The sequence below is a fragment of the Procambarus clarkii genome, chromosome 69 (assembly GCF_040958095.1).
Source record: "Procambarus clarkii isolate CNS0578487 chromosome 69, FALCON_Pclarkii_2.0, whole genome shotgun sequence".
NCBI classification, from domain to species: Eukaryota; Metazoa; Arthropoda; class Malacostraca; order Decapoda; family Cambaridae; genus Procambarus; species Procambarus clarkii.
In genome coordinates, this window is record NC_091218.1 from 14,331,062 (window position 1) to 14,351,950 (window position 20,889).

The 20,889-nt window shown below is 44.4% G+C and overlaps 1 protein-coding gene across 2 annotated transcripts in view; it reads right to left on the reverse strand.

Annotated features, from left to right (window-relative positions):
- Positions 1-20,889, reverse strand: part of LOC123753533 (trichohyalin) — a 460,426-nt gene that overhangs the window by 427,039 nt on the left and 12,498 nt on the right. For both annotated transcript variants that reach the window (XM_069311058.1, XM_069311057.1), the window contains exon 2: positions 19,193-20,505. In XM_069311058.1, the coding sequence (XP_069167159.1) occupies positions 19,193-19,345 (153 nt within the window). In that variant the 5' untranslated portion in view covers positions 19,346-20,505. The remainder of the gene's footprint in view (positions 1-19,192; positions 20,506-20,889) is intronic.

Genomic DNA, 20,889 nt, shown 5'->3' on the forward strand with positions numbered 1-20,889 from the left:
CCTTCACGCTTGCTAGAATGCTCGCCGGGACCGTTAACCTTCACGCTGCCTTACATACAGTCATATAATGCCTTAGCAGGCATTATATGACATAAAGATGGTGAATGAAATATGTTCAGACCAATAAACTTGGTAACATTAATAAGTTTCAGACACAAACTTGGGTAGAAGTATTTAGTGTGTCCCTGATGCATCAAGTGTAGTGGTAGGTGACTGACACGAAAAGGTGACTGTATGATATCTGCAGTATGATATCTTATTATTATAATTTAAATAATAAGACTGATTTACACCTTAGTAACTTATTGAAATACGATGTGATACCATAGATATAGTATGGAGAGAGAGAGAGAGAGAGAGAGAGAGAGAGAGAGAGAGAGAGAGAGAGAGAGAGAGAGAGAGAGAGAGAGAGAGAGAAAGAGACAGACAGACAGACAGACAGACAGACAGAGAGAGAGAGAGAGAGAGAGAGAGAGAGAGAGAGAGAGAGAGAGAGAGAGAGAGAGAGAGAGAGAGAGAGAAAGAGACAGACAGACAGACAGACAGACAGAGAGAGAGAGAGAGAGAGAGAGAGAGAGAGAGAGAGAGAGAGAGAGAGAGAGAGAGAGAGAGAGAGAGAGAGAGAGAAAGGAAGACATTGTCAGGGGAAAGCGCCAAGCCAAGACTATATAGCACTGGGAAGGGGTCAGGATAAGGATTTGGGATGGGACGTGGTGGACAGGAAAGATGCCCCAACCACTTGGACGGTCGGGGATTGAACGCCGACCTGCATGAAGCGAGACAGACCCACGCAGGTCTGTGCTAGAAGCAGGTAATGAACAGAATGGAATGTATGAATGGCCTTGAGAAGCTTAGTTGAAAAAACATCATTTAATCTCTATCAAAACATATGTCTACATTTTCGCTATACTGGCAGGGATTATGACAACATTATATGTATCTCAATGTATATACCTGAATAAGCAATCTAAATCTAAATCTAAATCTATATAGCAAATGAAAAGGTGTTTACTATGTACAAAAATACGAATGTTTAAACTACTAAGACACACAGTGTGTGTGTGTGTGTGTGTGTGTGTGTGTGTGTGTGTGTGTGTGTGTGTGTGTGTGTGTGTGTGTGTGTGTGTGTGTGTGTGTGTGTGTGTGTGTGTGTGTGTAAAAAATGTTGATTGACAGTTGAGAGGCGGACCGAAAGAGCAGAGCTCAACCCCCGCAAGCACAACTAGGTGAGTACACATCAACAAGGGTGGGTATGGGGAGCATAATAATACTGATGAGGGCACTTGGGGCCACGTGTGGAAGGACCCCGCCCCCCCCCCTCACCCACCCCCAAGCGTCTGGATTATCCACATCCACCACGGTCATCCGTCATCCATCTATCAATCACCTCCGATGACAAAGAGGAGCCTTTATAGCACAAGATCACGCTTCAAGAGTGCCGGGTAACCGGAAACCTCATCCGGCTCGCACACGCTCATCCGTCACGCTCATCCATCACGGTCATCCATCACACTCATCCGTCACGCTCATCCGTCACGCTCATCCATCACACTCATCCATCACGTTCATCCATCACGCTCATCCATCACTCTCATCCATCACGTTCATCCATCACGCTCATCCGTCACGCTCATCCATCCCACTCATCCATCACTCTCATCCATCACACTCATCCATCACGTTCATCCGTCACGCTCATCCATCACGCTCATCCATCACGCTCATCCGTCACGCTCATCCATCCCACTCATCCATCACTCTCATCCATCACACTCATCCATCACGTTCATCCATCTCACTCATCCATCACTCTCATCCATCACACTCATCCATCACGTTCATCCATCACACTCATCCATCACGCTCATCCATCACGCTCATCCATCACGCTCATCCATCACGTTCATCCATCACACTCATCCATCACGTTCATCCATCACACTCATCCATCACGTTCATCCATCACGCTCATCCATCACGTTCATCCGTCACGCTCATCCATCACGTTCATCCGTCACGCTCATCCATCACGTTCATCCATCACACTCATCCATCACACTCATCCATCACGCTCATCCATCACACTCATCCATCACGCTCATCCGTCACGCTCATCCATCACGTTCATCCGTCACGCTCATCCGTCACGCTCATCCATCACGCTCATCCGTCACGCTCATCCATCACGCTCATCCATCACGTTCATCCATCATGTTCATCCATCACGCTCATCCATCACGCTCATCCATCATGCTCATCCATCACACTCATCCATCACGCTCATCCATCACACTCATCCATCACGCTCATCCATCATGCTCATCCATCATGCTCATCCATCACACACATCCATCACGCTCATCCATCACGCTCATCCATCACGCTCATCCATCACGCTCATCCATCACACTCATCCATCACACTCATCCGTCACGCTCATCCATCACGCTCATCCATCACACTCATCCATCACGCTCATCCATCACGCTCATCCATCACACTCATCCATCACGCTCATCCATCACACTCATCCATCACGCTCATCCATCATGCTCATCCATCACACTCATCCATCACACTCATCCATCACGCTCATCCATCACACTCATCCATTTCAGCGATGGACGGGACCCTCATAGTCGAACTTTCCCCTACTTGTGTGAATCATATTTCATTCATAAACAGGGGGTTTGGCGGCTGGATTAACGAGCTTGGATCTTTGTATGCGAGGACGCAGCCCGTCCTCCAAACACAGACCGAAAGTCCATTCCATCCACCCGACACACCCGCTGTTTGTGAATTAAAAACAGTTTACACACGACTCACAACTGCTGACGTTCGAACACTTCCGGAACAAGTGCTTCACTGACGACTTGTGTTCGAACCACAACGCTGTAAATGCTTCACCCACGTACTACAAATACAAATACTCGCCAACAGAACCTAAACACCTAACCTAACCTATAACTATATATGCACAATATATATTATAATATTAATATAAATATATTTATATTTGAGAAAATTCCTGTTTTGAATGAACAGCATGTTAAAATTGATAAATGCGTCTGTGGGGTCGACCGCTGGATGGAATGGACTTGGTCCGAGGACGGGTTGCCTGTAAACAGGCTGGGGTCGGCCGCTGCTTGGACGAGCCTAGCCTGTGTACAGGCGACTAAATACTTGACGCACGAACTACAAATACAATTACGTTCTGACAAATATACTATTTTTTACCATTGAAAATGTTACTATTTTTTTACTATTGAAAATTTCACTATTGAATTAGTATTGAAATTGTAAAGCGCATAGAAACAATAATAACCTAACCCAATCTTTTCTTAGCCTATTATGATCAATCCTAAGCACAAAGGAAATCTGTATTTGTTGCTTTGTCTACGACCCAGTGGGCACTGTATATGTAGTTTGCCAGTGTGCGTGGATGAGTGCCAAGTGCCAACTGCCCCCCCCCACTATCATGGGGACAGGAAGCCTGCAGTAGCTGTGCCACACACCCGCCTCTACCCCATCAGGAAATATCACCACGGAAAAAGTTTGTTTGATCATACCTCAAGCGTCCGTTGCGAAGAGGACGTTGTAATTGCAAAATTGTGCACGTGACCGTGTACAATCATGAACAATAGGGGTGGTGAGCCTTGCCTGCCCGGGGCAAGAGATTGACGATTGGGCAACGGGGGAGACCTGGTTGTAAACCTATTTACGGGTCGAATTTTAGGGGAAAGTAATAGGACAAGGCTTCAGGTGAAGTGTTGGAAGTGTGTGAAAAAACAATATATCCTAATGTGCAGCCTCATATTGTACACTGTTAATGTGCAGCCTCATATTGTACACTGTTAATGTGCAGCCTCATATTGTACACTGTTAATGTGCAGCCTCATATTGTACACTGTTAATGTGCAGCCTCATATTGTACACTGTTAATGTGCAGCCTCATATTGTACACTGTTAATGTGCAGCCTCATATTGTACACTGTTAATGTGCAGCCTCATATTGTACACTGTTAATGTGCAGCCTCATATTGTACACTGTTAATGTGCAGCCTCATATTGTACACTATCAATAACCCAGCCTTATATTGTACACTGTCAATAACCCAGCCTTATATTGTACACTGTCAATAACCCAGCCTTATATTGTACACTGTCAATAACCCAGCCTCATATTGTACACTGTCAATAACCCAACCTCATATTGTACACTGTCAATAACCCAGCCTCATATTGTACACTGTCAATAACCCAGCCTCATATTGTACACTGTCAATAACCCAGCCTCATATTGTACACTGTCAATAACCCAGCCTCATATTGTACACTATCAATAACACAGCCTCATATTGTACACTATCAATAACCCAGCCTCATATTGTACACTATCAATAACCCAGCCTCATATTGTACACTGTCAATAACCCAGCCTCATATTGTACACTGTTAATGTGCAGCCTCATATTGTACACTGTTAATGTGCAGCCTCATATTGTACACTGTTAATGTGCAGCCTCATATTGTACACTATCAATAACCCAGCCTTATATTGTACACTGTCAATAACCCAGCCTTATATTGTACACTGTCAATAACCCAGCCTCATATTGTACACTATCAATAACCCAGCCTCATATTGTACACTGTCAATAACCCAGCCTCATATTGTACACTGTCAATAACCCAGCCTCATATTGTACACTGTCAATAACCCAGCCTCATATTGTACACTGTCAATAACCCAGCCTCATATTGTACACTGTCAATAACCCAGCCTCATATTGTACACTATCAATAACAAAGCCTAATATTGTACACATTCAATAACACTGCCTCACACATGTACACTATCACCAACACTGCCTCACACATGTTCACTATCACCAACACTGCCTCATACATGTACACTATCACCAACACTGCCTCATACATGTACACTATCACCAACACTGCCTCACACATGTTCACTATCACCAACACTGCATCATACATGTACACTATCACCAACACTGCCTCACACATGTTCACTATCACCAACACTGCATCATACATGTTCACTATCACCAACACTGCCTCATACATGTACACTATCACCAACACTGCATCATACATGTTCACTATCACCAACACAGCCTCAAACATGTACACTATCACCAACACAGCCTCATACATGTACACTATCACCAACACAGCCTCATACATGTACACTATCACCAACACTGCCTCATACATGTACACTATCACCAACACTGCCTCATACATGTACACTATCACCAACACTGCCTCATACATGTACACTATCACCAACACTGCATCATACATGTTGTAACACGGGTTAGGGTTCCTCTCTCTTTACTTCCTTCTTTCTACTCCCTCTACCCGTATTCTTACTTTTATTTCTAAACCAAGGGACTCCAAAACTTTTACCAAAGCCCACTCCACGCCACGTGGTCCTAAGACGATTGACCGACTTAGGATTCTACACCCAGTATGACGTGACCTAAGCTCTGAACAAAACCCTAGAGTCACCTCTGCTGCCACCACCAGACCAGTAATACAAGAGCAATGATCGAGGTCTGGATCGATCACGCTAATTAATCAACCTAGGGGCTTGATCCCCACTATAAACGATGACCTTGAGTGTGGAATAAATTACACGGTAATGATAATTCCGATTCGATGTTAGAATCGGCGCCCAATGCAACTCTGCCTCGTGTGGACCACGTGACCAGGACAAGTATACACACTAAAACACATGGAAACAATAAAATGCAAATTAATAACAAATTTAATTTATTAAAAGAAAACTAGAACAAAATCTAAATGTGTTCACTCCCTATCACTTTAACACTCCCTACTTGACCTGAATGGCAAATGAGAAGACTATCCCTATAATTTACAATAGCAACTATACCTTGGGCGACCACAGCTCTGGGTGTTGTGCTGGTCTTGTTGGGGAGAGGTAAGATGTTGACCTCTTATCCCAGCTGCTTCCGTGACCACACTGATTTTTTCCTTGTCTGGACTACCCCAGACAGAGTATTGTATTGTTCCGCATCGCTTACCCAGTTACTTTAGCAAGGTTAAGTTATAACAATTAAACTCTGTTGTACTTAATTGATCCAGACTGGTTGAATTATTTTACTGAATTAAATTACAAACATCTAACGGCAGAGCTGTTCCCGATCACAAAAATGGTTATTAAAACTGAGAAATAGTAGACCTGTCAACCCCTGATGACCTATGACCGCCGGTCACTCCGCCTTAAAAGTTAGATCCGATTCGTGACGTCACTGATGGTGACTTAACTCAATAATTAGAATACTCTTGATATTGTATCCAGTACTATTATACAATACAATTTTAATAAAAATGAATAAAGGCTAATTTTCTCTAAATTACTGAATACTATAGGATGATTCATTATACGCAGATATGAACAAAGCGTCGGTTATTTCCACCGCGAATTCCCCTGGGGGTCAGGTCACCATGCGGCTCAGCTTCCCATTCTCTTTTGTCGATAAACCACTCTGGATAATTCTTACAACAGCCTAGTCTGTTACAACCCCCCCGCACAAGCACTTAGTAAACCTTGTTAATTTGTTAAAATTCACGAGGTTTAGTATCCAAACCCACAATTCAACTCATGCCACAAACAAAAGCTAACCTAACTAATAAAATTTGACAAATAATAGTCCAACATCATAATGAACATGTTCATATTTCATAAATTTCTCAGCTGTCAACTGACAGCAATCCTCCAATATCAGGAAACATACATCCTATCCTTACTGACATAGCTAAATAACATGTCCCTACTCTACCATCAAAAACTAGCTATTAAACTCTCTTGGCTCTTCACTAGCCAAGTCCATGTGTCCTCTAGAGCCGGCCACACCGTGCTCAAACAAACATTAAAGTTATAAGTTCAGACTGAACTTTGTCATCCGGGAGCGTACTACGGAACTATCAAGTTCACATCCGTGTACTAACCACTCCCCATCAATGTCAACCTTGACATGCTAAGGAACACACCTAATGTTTATTACATGTATCTAAAAATAAAAAAAAAATTCCTATACTATATCACAGGTTTCAGCTGACTGTACAGCCAAGTGTTCTCACTCACTAGAAGTGTCAATGTTTATATTGGTCCGCCTCTCCTGTGTTCAAACATTCTGAAAAAAAAAATAGCACAACATAATTTTCCATAACCGTTTGTTCTGGGCTGAGACAATTACACAGGGGCTTCGATTTTGATTACTGACCAATTTATAGAGTAAAATTCATATTATACCAATTATTATTTTAAATCTGTTTTTCAACATTTATAAAGTATTGATTCTAAATCTGTTTTTCAACATTTAAACAAAAGTGTCCAGATGTTCTTTACACAGATGTTCAGAGCCACTTTGTTGTTTGTATCAATTGTTCATATTGAGTAATCGAAAAAAAATCGATGCTGCTGGATGCTGAATGTAGTCGCTGACGATGACGGTGTCGATCTTGCTTCTTCTCATGTGTAGACATCAATACCTGGTCCTCTTGTACTCCCATCCGGTACTCTTGAATGACGACAGAGTGTAGTAGAGCGGAGTGCCAAGTGACAGCTGTAGAATACTGTTACTTCGGCCATTAATCTTGCTCTCGACAGTCCACACGCCTTCGTATCAATCACAGTTCACACGGTAGTCTTGATGTTAAACTTGTCGCAGATGACCACAGCAGAGCAGGACTGGATGTACCAACGGTGTCTCTTAGCAGGAGTGGTGTCAGAAGGTCGTAGAGGCGGGTTGCTTGTTTGCAGAACAGGTGAATCTCGTCTTCCATCATTGCTCACGTCATCTCAGGCGTTTCTTGATGTCACCAGGTTACTAGGCCGTAAACACCAACTGTGTATACCCTCGTACCGCCGACTTTAGGCCAAAGGAGACAATTTTGCGACCTTCTATTGGCGAGTCCCGGTACTCTGTAGGGAAACCGTGCCTTCCACCTGTGACCGCCTTACTTCTGCTTTCTTGTTACTTCAGATGACGTAATCATTAATCTTCCGGCGAAATTCTTGAGTACTGCTACGTGCTTTCCATTTCTTGACCTCTCCTCCAACACTGCTGGAATGACTGCAGTCTTGATGACGTAGCAGGTGGGTAGTGGTGATCTCGAGACAGCTACCCCGGCGTTGTATGGCACCTCCGGTGACTGCTATAATGTGGACAGCTCGCTGGCCCTGACAACCTCGTTAGTGACGTGAGGCGTCGGCCGGGTGACTCTTGGACAGTCACTCATCCCCAAAGTAACTGATGTATGGGTTACTGGGTCTGGTGGGGGAGGGCTTTGTGTAACGTGCCTCCCCCTCGGTCTTTACAGACAAGGGTTCACGTGTGGCTGGAACAACTGGGTCGGTGTACCAATCAGACCTGGGAACAGACAGACACAACACAGCGGAAGCATAGATATACTCTGGGTTTGGTGGAGGTGGAACCCCAGAGCACGGTAAAAGTTGCTACCTGAGTTAAGTATAGACATAGTACATCTCATTGCCTTTACAGGAAAATCTAATCAATACTAAATTATACTAACTAAGGAAGTTACTTTACTGTACAGCGCGAGATCTCGTCACCATAGGGTGGCGAGACTGCACCTGACTACTGATGAGCGATGACAGAGGGTCATCCTCATCTTCTGACTCGTCGGTGAAGCCATGAGTCAGCACTGCTGAGTCAGGAACTAGACCCGCTGAAGGCAGTTCTAATTCCTCTCTAGCATGATAATGTTTCAATTTATTCACGTGAATTGTCCTTTCCACCTGGTCCTCGAACACTCCTTTTATAACAAGATTAACCGGCCCCGCCCTTTTAATTACTCTATAGGGTCCTCGCCACCTCGGAGCTAGTTTCCTGCTCTGATTGGCGGGCGCAGCCTCATTCACTCTCAATACGAGGCTTCCTTCCTTCAACTCAAGAGGGCGCACTTTCTTGTCATAAAAATGAGCATACCGAGTCCGTGCCTTCTTGGACGCTTCAGCTGCAATATTCCATGCATTTCTCATTTTTCCAAGGACCTCTGAAGGATAGTCCTCCCCGTATGCAACATTATGTCTGTTAAGCAGACCTGAGGGGAAATTGCATGAATTACCAGTAAACAAATGAAGTGGTTGGGTGTTAATTGATTGGTGGATGGCAGTATTCAAGGCGAACTGAACATAGGGTAGGTGTTCATCCCAGGTGTTTGCATCATGTTCAGCAAGGATTGCAAGCATATCCTTGACTGAACGATTAGTCCGTTCCGTCATTCCGTTTGCTTGTGGGTGGTAGGCCGTTGTAAAAGCCGAAGTTGTCTCTAAAATCTTACAAACTTCTCTAAATATATTCCCATTGAATTCTTGACCCCGGTCAGAGACTAAAACTTTAGGAGGTCCGAATACAGTAACGAACCTACGCAAGAACGCATCTGCAACCGTACGAGAATCCTTCTGAGGTAATGCAACTAGTGTAGTGTATCTAGACAGATGGTCAACTAGTACCAACACATATCTATTTCCTGAATGACTGTGGTGTAAATCAATCAGATCGGCCCCCACACGATCTAACGGTTCACGAATTTCAGGGAATTCCTGAAGTGGGGCTTGTACCTTAAGGGTACCTTTCCTCCTCTGGCAACGAGGGCACGACTTCACGAAATTGATTACCTCAGAAAGTAATCCTGGAAAATAAAATAGAGACTTTGCTTTTAAGTGGGTTTTAAAGATCCCCGGATGCCCTGCAATTTTTGAAGCATGCGCAAGCTTTAACGCTGATGACCGCAACGCGTCCGGAATAACTAGCTGAAATACTGCCCTATCATTCTGGCTATTAACATAATACAGGACGCCCTGTTTCATCTCAAAATCATGTATAGGTAAGTTCTTTTTCTTTTTCGGGTATTTTCCTCCCTCTAAATACTCAATAATTTCTTTCCATCTAGGCTCGCTCATCTGGTATTTTCTCATTTTATCTGATGGAATGGTTTCAATGTTTTCATTAATCTGCATTGCCGCTATATTTCTACTTAGCGTATCTGGCACAACATGTGCTGGACCAGGCTTGTACAAGATCTGGAATGAGTGGGCCGAAAGTTCGTGAGACCAGCGTGACATTCGTGGGCATTTCGTTCGCTTTTTAAATATATGTGTTAACGCTCGATGGTCTGTGTAGATTACAAAATGCCGCTGAAATAGGTAAGGCTCGAAATACCTAACTGATTCTACTACTGCCAGTGCCTCCCGATCCGTAGCTGAATAACGAACTTCAGGTCCTTTGACCTTCCTACTGAAATAGGCTACTGGATGGGGTAAATTATCTGCGTCTCGCTGAATTAAGCACCCGCCAATAGCTATACCGCTGGCGTCAGTGTGCACTTCCCACTCTTTATCAAAATCAGGAATAGCCAATACCGGTGTCGTGATTAGTTGGTCTTTCAGTTTGCGATAGGCCTCGTCATGTTCTGATTTCCACACAAACTTCGCATTTTTCTTTGTCAGATCAGTCAGGGGTGCTGAAATGCCAGCGAAACCTTCAATGTGACGACGAAAATATCCGGCCGCCCCCAAAAACCTACGCACGTCCTTTGCTGTCCTTGGAATAGGCATGTCAGCAATGGCGCGGCAAGAATCTGGGTCAGGTCGGATACCGTCTGGGCACACCTGGAACCCCAGAAATTTGAATTTCTGAGCCGCCAAGGTGCACTTCTGAACATTCAGCCTGAAACCTGCCTGATCTAACAATTTCAAAGTCTCAGTCAAGTCCTGTAGGTGTTCCTCAAACGTCCTGGAATATATCACAACATCATCCAGGTACGCTAAAGAATGCCTACCCAGTACCGGACTAAGGATAAAGTTGATGGCCCTCTGAAACGACGAAGGCGCTGTCTTCAAACCAAACGGCATCCTACGGAATTGATAAGTGTGCCTACCATCCGAGAATGCTGTTTTTTCCCTATCCTGTTCTGCCACCGGAATCGCCCAATACGCCGATTTTGCGTCAAGAGTTGAGAAATACTTAGCAGCACCAAATTGATCTATTATCTCCTGTATTCGGGGCAACGGATACACATCACCCTTAGTTAATTCGTTCACCTTCCGGTAGTCAACACAGAAACGATAACTACCGTCCGGTTTCCGAACTAGCACAACAGGAGAGAGCCACGGTGACGTACTAGGCTCTATCACGCCCTGTCTCAACATTTTCTGGCACTCCTCCCTGATAATGTTCTTTGCCTGTTCCGGCAACCTCCACTGTCTCGTGTACACAGGCAAATGATCACCAGTTGGAATGGTGTGCTCGATCTTATCAAGGAGACCAATCTGGTCATCCTCTGTCGCAAACAATTTCGGGAATTTTCGTAAAACTCCTCTCAGTGCCTTCCTATCTGCCTGTGCAACATGTTGCAAATCAAGTGCTGAAATTAATTTTTCCACTTCCTCAACATTCTGTGCAACATTTCTCGTCTCGTATTGTACTTTGGATGGTGTTTTAGTTTTCAACATATTCAGTGCACTACATTGTGCAGTGACGGCTGGCGTCTCAGCTGACTCATGGTGAAAGATTTCTGTGTCCTCCACCATGGTTCCCTGAGATACCCTATCACCTGCCCTGAAGCGAAAAGTCTTATGTGAAAGATTGACAACTGGAATGAGTGCACCTTTATCGAGCACTACAACTAAGTGATGAGGAATTAATAAACTATCACATCTCCCAGCCACCTGAAGGGTGGTACCTGGTTGTATGTGACGTCCCACGGCTACTTTAATAAATTTAACAGAATGTGGTGGGCAACTCTGTTTGGTCAATGCATGCAATGCGCATGACCTCTTAACTGTGTCTGGAAGAGACTTGAAAATCAATTTTGGATAGTGCGCATTATATTTCAGCTTCCTCTTAATCGAAGCTACAACTGGGGGATGGTCGATCATCTCCACTGGGTAGGAAGTCTGTCCCAACTGCAACCTGCAGTTCCTAGCCCCTTTTTGAGCAGACAAGGAATAATCAAATCGCGACAGAAAATCAGTTCCCATTAAGATGTGACCAGGAAAATCAAGGTTCTCTACGATCGTACATGTGTGAGGCTGCAATGCCCCATCAATCTCAAAATTAACAGTACCTTGACCTACGATCTCAATCTTTTCCCCATTGACTGCTGTTAATGTCTTTGCGCAACGTTGAAGACGTGCATACTTAAAATTGCTGAAGGCTGACTTTTTAATTACCGTTGCCTGGCTTCCTGTATCAACAAAAGCTGTCAATCTCACACCCTCCACTTTCACCTCAAACGTAGGCCTACCATCACTAGGAGACTGCTTTCATGCTCTCGTAATAGTGACTTTGCAGTCCCTCTGTATGTGCCCACGCATCCCGCAGGAGTAACACCTACGCGGATCCCTGTTGTTACCCCGCGCAGGGTGGCTCGAACTTGCCGCTGAGGGCTGCCTCCCGCTTGATGAACCCGCGCCACAGTGACTCGGCTTGGCTCCCTCGCCTTTACTTACCGCCTCTACGTATGGCGACAACTGAGTGCCCGATGTCCCTGCGCGCGTCTGCCTGTCTAGGGCTGTGGCGGCCTGTTGGACTAGGTCTTCATAACTCACACCCGCTCTCCCCGCAAGGAACAATGGCCCCATATCGGAAGGTAACGTTTTGCAGAACAACTCTTTAGCGAATTGCTCTGCCTGACTCGAATCGAACCCCAGTTCCTTAGTGAGGTCGTCAACCCTTCTCTTTAATATTGACCCGAAATCCTTGACAGTGCTTCGGTCATCCCTCTTAAGGGACTCGAGATAAAAGTAAGCCTCATCCTCCGAAACCCTGTCTTTGAATCTGCCCCTAATCGCTTGGACAAACTGAGGCCAAGATGTCAGGTGCTGAAACTCTGTAAATCCCGCCAGTGGACCGGCTACGTGCACGCAAGCCCCCATAGCGAGAGCAATTTTCGATCTATCCCCCGGGACAGCTTCCAGCATCGAACCAATTTCACAAAGCCAGTCTTCCACCTGGCGGTTGCGTTCCACCTTAATGAGCGACAACTCCCTACCTCTGAGTGTCGGCAGAGTCAACTTGGGAATCAGACTCACAAGTCCCTCTGCATGTGACGCGGAGCTACTGGCAGTGGGTGGGTCCCGGGGTTGGGGACTGGGTTGAGGTTGGGGTTTGGCCTGAGGTATGGTGTGGGTGGCCTCGGGTTGGGGTGTGGATTGAGGTTGGGGTTGAGGCTGAGGTATGGTGTGGGTGGCCTCGGGTTGGGGTGTGGATTGAGGTTGGGGTTGAGGCTGAGGTATGGTGTGGGTGGCCTCGGGTTGGGGTGTGGATTGAGGTTGGGGTTGAGGCTGAGGTATGGTGTGGGTGGCCTCGGGTTGGGGTGTGGATTGAGGTTGGGGTTGAGGCTGAGGTATGGTGTGGGTGGCCTCGGGTTGGGGTGTGGATTGAGGTTGGGGTGGGTATGGGGTGGCCTGGGGTTGGAATGGGTATGGGGTGGCCTGGGGTTGGAATGGGTATGGGTATGGGTATGGGGTGGCCTGGGGTTGGAATGGGTATGGGGTGGCCTGGGGTTGGAATGGGTATGGGTATGGGTATGGGGTGGCCTGGGGTTGGAATGGGTATGGAGTGGCCTGGGGTTGGGGGAAGGGTTGGTATGGGAATTGAGGATGGGGTAGGTATGGGAATTGAGGATGGGGTAGGTTTTGTTGTAGTGACGGATGAGGTGTACCTAGGTGTTGTGGGTGCTGTGGTATTGGTGTTATGTTGGGTAGTTCCTGCTGTTGGTGTGGTTGTTCATGTTCCCGTTGAACGGGTTGCTGTTCTCTACCGAGCGAAGTGGGACGTCCTGCCATACTAACTGAGGCCCCCTGTCTACCCTGCTGGCATGGCGTCGATGTTATTTGTGGGGGAACCCAAGACGGCTCTCCCCACTCATGGGACGACTCCTCGCAAGACTCCCCACTCATGTCAATAATAGTATCGCTACCTGAGCGATCCCCAGTGGTGTCGGAAGAGGTTCTATCCTCTACACTCCCATTCCCACTGGTCCCTACTGACTGGTCATTATCAGGGTTAAACATTTTCTGTGATTCCTGGTGTGCCACGTCTCTTCTAAACTACCCTTTAGTACACCCTCGACCCGGACTCACTACAACCGTGATCTTACACCAATAAAAAAAAATCACAACTCTTTTTCTAAGAGAAAACTACTAAATTCCCAAAACAGGAAATACAACGATTTATCGAGAGAATCGCTGAAGTGAATCCAATGAATGAGTGTCTGCCCCGCACTCGTGTCTGCCCGTGAAATATCCCGCAGTTCTATTGCTGAAACCTAAGTCCTTTACGTTAAAAATAATTAAAGAATCTAATTTATATAAAACAATTTAAATGATAACGCAACTAACGCACAGCACTCGTGATGGATTAATAAAGAATATTTACTGTACTTGAATACTACACGCGCTTGAAGTGAGCAGCGTGGCCACTGATGACTGATGGAGCGGGACCAGCTGCGCTGAAAAAAAACTAAGTCCCGCGCTTTTTCGCTTAAACGCTGAAAAATCAAAATTTTTGTTCTGAAGGAAAATAACTAGTTTTACGTTAATAAACCGCTCTAGCGATTAATATAGACACCCAGGACCTATAAATGCTTACTAAAAATTGAATTTTTATCAAAAACTGCGTTTTTACTCAATTGCTGAACTCTGCCAATTTTTCTGACTCCGAGGGAAAAATATTCTATCACCCCAAATATCACAAAACTCCTTTAATTCACAAAAATTTGGGTTTCTCGTTCCCAGGTATAAATACGTTATTATTTACTACTGACGTTGTATACAGAACAATACTGACACTTCGGGCGGTTTCAACACTCACTAATTCGATTTTTCGTCAAAATCAGAGATTTTCACCTCAAATGGACTCTGACAAAATTACAACACGATTTTCTCGAAAAATAACTAAATTCGGCAAAAATGTAATTATCACTGTTTAATGTTTTACGAACAGAATTACGTCCCTTGCGCGCACTAGAGAGTAATACTGACCCCAGAATATACACAAAACATGAAAATTCGAATTTTCGCCAAACAGTCAGATTCTAGCCCAAGCTGGACTTAGAAAATTTTCCACCTACGTTTCTACTGAAAACAGAATTCTAAGTCTAAAAACACAATTCTACCGTCTTACTGGTAAAACTAGAAACTATCACTCGCATCGACTGGGGAATCCTAATGACGCCCAGATCATACACGTGACCCACGAGTACAAATTAATTACAGTTAACGACTTTCCGACATCGACTTAGCCGAAAACTTATCCCAAAATACTTAGAAATATTCCACGGACAAATAACATTTACACGCAACTTACTATCCCTTAAACTCCTTCACTTATCTATCGTGACCGACATATAGCCCTAAGTCCAGAGGATTAACAACGCCTCTGACTTAGACTAACAGAACAGGGAATAACAAAACTTAACGTACGCACTTAGCCTAATATGCAAGAAAATGCTAAACACTTTGAAAAAATTTTAACCGGGGATTGAATTTAGGGGAAAAAAATTAATCTAGAACAACGCAAATAAACGGAAATTACTTTATAAATTTAAGTATACTTAATTAAAAAAAATGCACTCGACTTAATCCTATAATTGTCCTTACCGGCTCGCCGTACCACACCTAGCCTAGAGGCCACACCATCTAGGTTCCAACAGAGCGACACGCAGCTTTCAGCAACAATTATGACTAGGGACGACTCAACCTCCACTAAGTGTGCGATCACTTAGTTGTTGAATCGCTGCTAGGTAGGTTACTAGTCCGTCCCTCGGAGGCCGCAACGCCCTTCACGGATTACGTTTTTCCTAGCGTTTTGGGTCGTCTAATAACGCCCTCGGACTATCTACTGGCGTCCCACAGATATATCCGCCCCCGACAGCCCTCAAGGAACTGCTGTTGAGAGTATGGTGGCTCCCAACACCTCTGAATTAATTGCAATGGGTCGAGTATGGTACCCAGTCCAATCAACTCGGAGCGGTCTCCTTTTCAATAAATCTATTTTTTTTTAATTCTAATCTTACTAACTAACCTTAATCATATCAGCCCACATGACCCAAGATTCGCCAATCCCCACTCAAACGCACTTGTGGGGCGCACTGCTAATCCTGGCCCGCGGCTGTCTCCTTAGCATCCGCGCACGTGTTCGAACGGCTAGACGCGTGAGCCTTTCAACAATTTCAAACAAAATTGTTGAAACCACCGCTGTGCACCATTGTAACACGGGTTAGGGTTCCTCTCTCTTTACTTCCTTCTTTCTACTCCCTCTACCCGTATTCTTACTTTTATTTCTAAACCAAGGGACTCCAAAACTTTTAACAAAGCCCACTCCACGCCACGTGGTCCTAAGACGATTGACCGACTTAGGATTCTACACCCAGTATGACGTGACCTAAGCTCTGAACAAAACCCTAGAGTCACCTCTGCTGCCACCACCAGACCAGTAATACAAGAGCAATGATCGAGGTCTGGATCGATCACGCTAATTAATCAACCTAGGGGCTTGATCCCCACTATAAACGATGACCTTGAGTGTGGAATAAATTACACGGTAATGATAATTCCGATTCGATGTTAGAATCGGCGCCCAATGCAACTCTGCCTCGTGTGGACCACGTGACCAGGACAAGTATACACCTAAAACACATGGAAACAATAAAATGCAAATTAATAACAAATTTAATTTATTAAAAGAAAACTAGAACAAAATCTAAATGTGTTCACTCCCTATCACTTTAACACTCCCTACTTGACCTGAATGGCAAATGAGAAGACTATCCCTATAATTTACAATAGCAACTATACCTTGGGCGACCACAGCTCTGGGTGTTGTGCTGGTCTTGTTGGGGAGAGGTAAGATGTTGACCTCTTATCCCAGCTGCTTCCGTGACCACACTGATTTTTTCCTTGTCTGGACTACCCCAGACAGAGTATTGTATTGTTCCGCATCGCTTACCCAGTTACTTTAGCAAGGTTAAGTTATAACAATTAAACTCTGTTGTACTTAATTGATCCAGACTGGTTGAATTATTTTACTGAATTAAATTACAAACATCTAACGGCAGAGCTGTTCCCGATCACAAAAATGGTTATTAAAACTGAGAAATAGTAGACCTGTCAACCCCTGATGACCTATGACCGCCGGTCACTCCGCCTTAAAAGTTAGATCCGATTCGTGACGTCACTGATGGTGACTTAACTCAATAATTAGAATACTCTTGATATTGTATCCAGTACTATTATACAATACAATTTTAATAAAAATGAATAAAGGCTAATTTTCTCTAAATTACTGAATACTATAGGATGATTCATTATACGCAGATATGAACAAAGCGTCGGTTATTTCCACCGCGAATTCCCCTGGGGGTCAGGTCACCATGCGGCTCAGCTTCCCATTCTCTTTTGTCGATAAACCACTCTGGATAATTCTTACAACAGCCTAGTCTGTTACAATGTTCACTATCACCAACACTGCCTCATACATGTACACTATCACCAACACTGCCTCATACATGTACACTATCACCAACACTGCATCATACATGTACACTATCACCAACACAGCCTCAAACATGTACACTATCACCAACACAGCCTCATACATGTACACTATCACCAACACAGCCTCATACATGTACACTATCACCAACACAGCCTCATACATGTACACTATCACCAACACAGCCTCATACATGTACACTATCACCAACACTGCCTCATACATGTACACTATCACCAACACTGTCTCATACAACTATTTATTAGTCTTTCCAAGATTTACAATCAGCTGTGTGTATTACAATTGTAAGTAGTTGAATTTCTAGACCCATAACGTCATAGAGTTACTCCATTTATAGCCATGGGGCTCTAAATGGAATCAACGCTCTAAATGGGGCTCTAAATTCACGAAGCAGTTACGCAAGCACTTAAGAACCTGTACATCTTTTCTCAACCTTTGGCGGCTTTGTTTACAATTATTCAACAGTTAATGAGCTCCGAAGCACCAGGCGGCTGTTTATAACAATAACAACAGTTGATTGGCAAGTTTTAATGCTCGTAAACTGTTTAATAAATGTACCCAAAGCCGTCAATGATTGAGGAAAGATGTACACGTTCGTAGGTACTTGCGTAAGTGCTTCGTGAATCTGGCCCCTGAGCATCAAACGTTGGTGTTTTTCCTCTATTAAAAAAATCTTTAATGCGAGTAAAAATATGTTTATTCACGTTCCAACATTCATTACTGACATTATTGTTAATAAATATTTCATTTATTCCTTATTTACGTATTTCTAAGATATTTTGGGTAATTTTATGATTTATTTTTTGGGGTTTACTGATGAACATCACTGTTCTATGCATCCACATGTGTAATGCTTTATCCAAGTTGTTAGGAATAAAGTATCTGACCTAATTCACAAGGAATGAAGCCTTAGGTCAAGGTGTCGCGAGGAGAGACGAGGATTCCTCAGCATTTTCACCTAAATTTCAATTCCCAAAATAGCATGATTGTTGCGAGTCTTCGGAGAACAAAGAGCGGCAATATATACATAACTGACCAATCATGCGAGTTACATCAGCTGATTTCTATAAACAAAATAACCAGGCAGTTGTATAATAGACAAAAACAATGTGTATGGGAGAAATCGTTGCGTTTGTACAATCAAAAACTGTTTAGCAATTCCAAATATTGTTTAAGTAATGGAAGATGGCGCCTAGTGAAAAGAACATTTATATCCCAGTAGGAATACTATCGAAGAGCAACTTAGAATCAACATCATGTTGATTCTACGTTGATATTGACGTTAAACTAACGCTGATTCAATGTCAAACTAACGCTGCTCGTAGATACTGTGCCCTACTGGGGCTATGATTAGGCTGGTTAATCATGAAATCGTCGCCTTATTTAGTTGTTCTTGCTGAGGTTACGAAGGTTTAATTAGAAAGGTGCAACAAAATATGTGCATGCTTAGAAAGAACTTGAAGATAGTTTACTTCAATACCCGTTCATACCTGCAGTTTAATCGGTAAACCATCAAACAATTGTGCGTTTCGAAGGAAAACCCAAAACTATTGTAACGTCCATTTACTAAGAAACAGAAGGCTCCAACTTACCTTGGTGAGCTGGGCGATTTTCTTGTTCATGCGGAAGAGAAGTTCAGGAGTCAGCATGGCTTCGATGGATCCGTTGATGGTGGGGCCCCCGCCGCCAGGGGGTCCTTTTGGGGGGTCAGGGTCCTCGCCCCCCTCACGACCACGGCCAGACATCTTGGTCAGTGTCAACTGCCCACTGATTAGTGTCAGAACCCGCAACACCCAGCACGTCACCTGCTCTGAGGTGCTTTCTGATCCAGAAGCAAATTCCTTTTGTGAGAGAAAGGTAACTCGGAGGACGTTTGAGCCTTAATGACGCGGCGTGTAGATTCTGGGAGCTTTTATGACGCACAAAGTGAACCAAGGTGGGGGGGGGGCCTTTATGACGCACAAAGTGAAGCTAGGGCGGCGGGGGGGCCTTTATGACGCACAAAGTGAAGCAGGAGCCTTTATTACACACCACGTGGTCAGGAGCCTTTATGATGCACTACCTTGATTCAGGAGCCTTTATGACGCAACACCTTGATTCAGGAGCCTTTATGACGCAACACCTTGATTCAGGAGCCTTTATGACGCAACACCTTGATTCAGGAGCCTATATGACGCACCACGTGGAGCCAAGAGTCTTAATGACGCGCCACGTGGAGCCAGAAGACTTTGTGATGTCCAATTGCTCCAGTTTATATAACTGGCCACGTGAAACCTGGAGCCTTTATGACGGGCCGAGGAAAAGCCGGGAGCCTCTGTCAGTAGCAACGTAGAGCAGGAGCCTTTGTAGTGGTCCACGGGAGCCAGGAACGTTTATAATGTGCCACGTGGAGCCTCGAGTCTTAATGACAGGTCACGTGAGTCCTGTGACCATTGGAAATCTGATGTCCTGTCTGGTAAGCACTTGTAATGTGATTGCCGCGTGAAAGCTTGAACACGTGGATGATTGGTTTGGTGATAACCTGGTTTTCACGTCCTCTTGAAGCCAGGTATATAGTCAAAACTTTGAATCACAGACAAGCCGAGTGGGATAGCCTGATTATCCCGGAAATTGCGGGTTACCACGTGGAAGCCTGATGACCATGGGGAAGCCTGGTGAACTGATGGTTCTGATTCTGATTCTGATCCTGGTTCTGATCGGCCAGTATGGCCACCGCTCTTCCTCGGTTGCCTCGTGTCAGTGCGTTTCGATAAGTCGTGAGTCGATTCGGTTTAAGCCGTAGTTTCGTTATTTTTTTGTGCAGTTTTACGTGGTTTTCTGGGTGAGGTGTTGGTGGTGTCGACTGTAGCCTCCTCTCGCAGCCTACACTCTACTTCCCTCCACCCACAACACTTCTCCACCAGCCCTGCAACCAACGGATTTAATTATCATAATGCTATTATATGTACTGACAAATTTTGAAATAAATTTGGTGGGTTTAAACAATTATGGCGACAACACTTTCTTTCAGAAACACATTTTTGAATTATATACATTTTACAAAACACATGGTTCTTTTCTGTGCGGTATACACTATAATTCTGTTCAATATATCTTAGTTAAAGGGCTGCCACGTCTGGTGCAACTCTAGGGACTCGGAGAAGAGAATAAAAGGTATTCAGAGACGACCTTACAGATTCTACCAGAACACTTGACTTGTATTTTTAATTTTCACTACAGTATCAGTCTTAAAAATGTGATACAGGGCACTACACAGATCCTGTGACTAATAGAGGTCTAAGCAGACGCT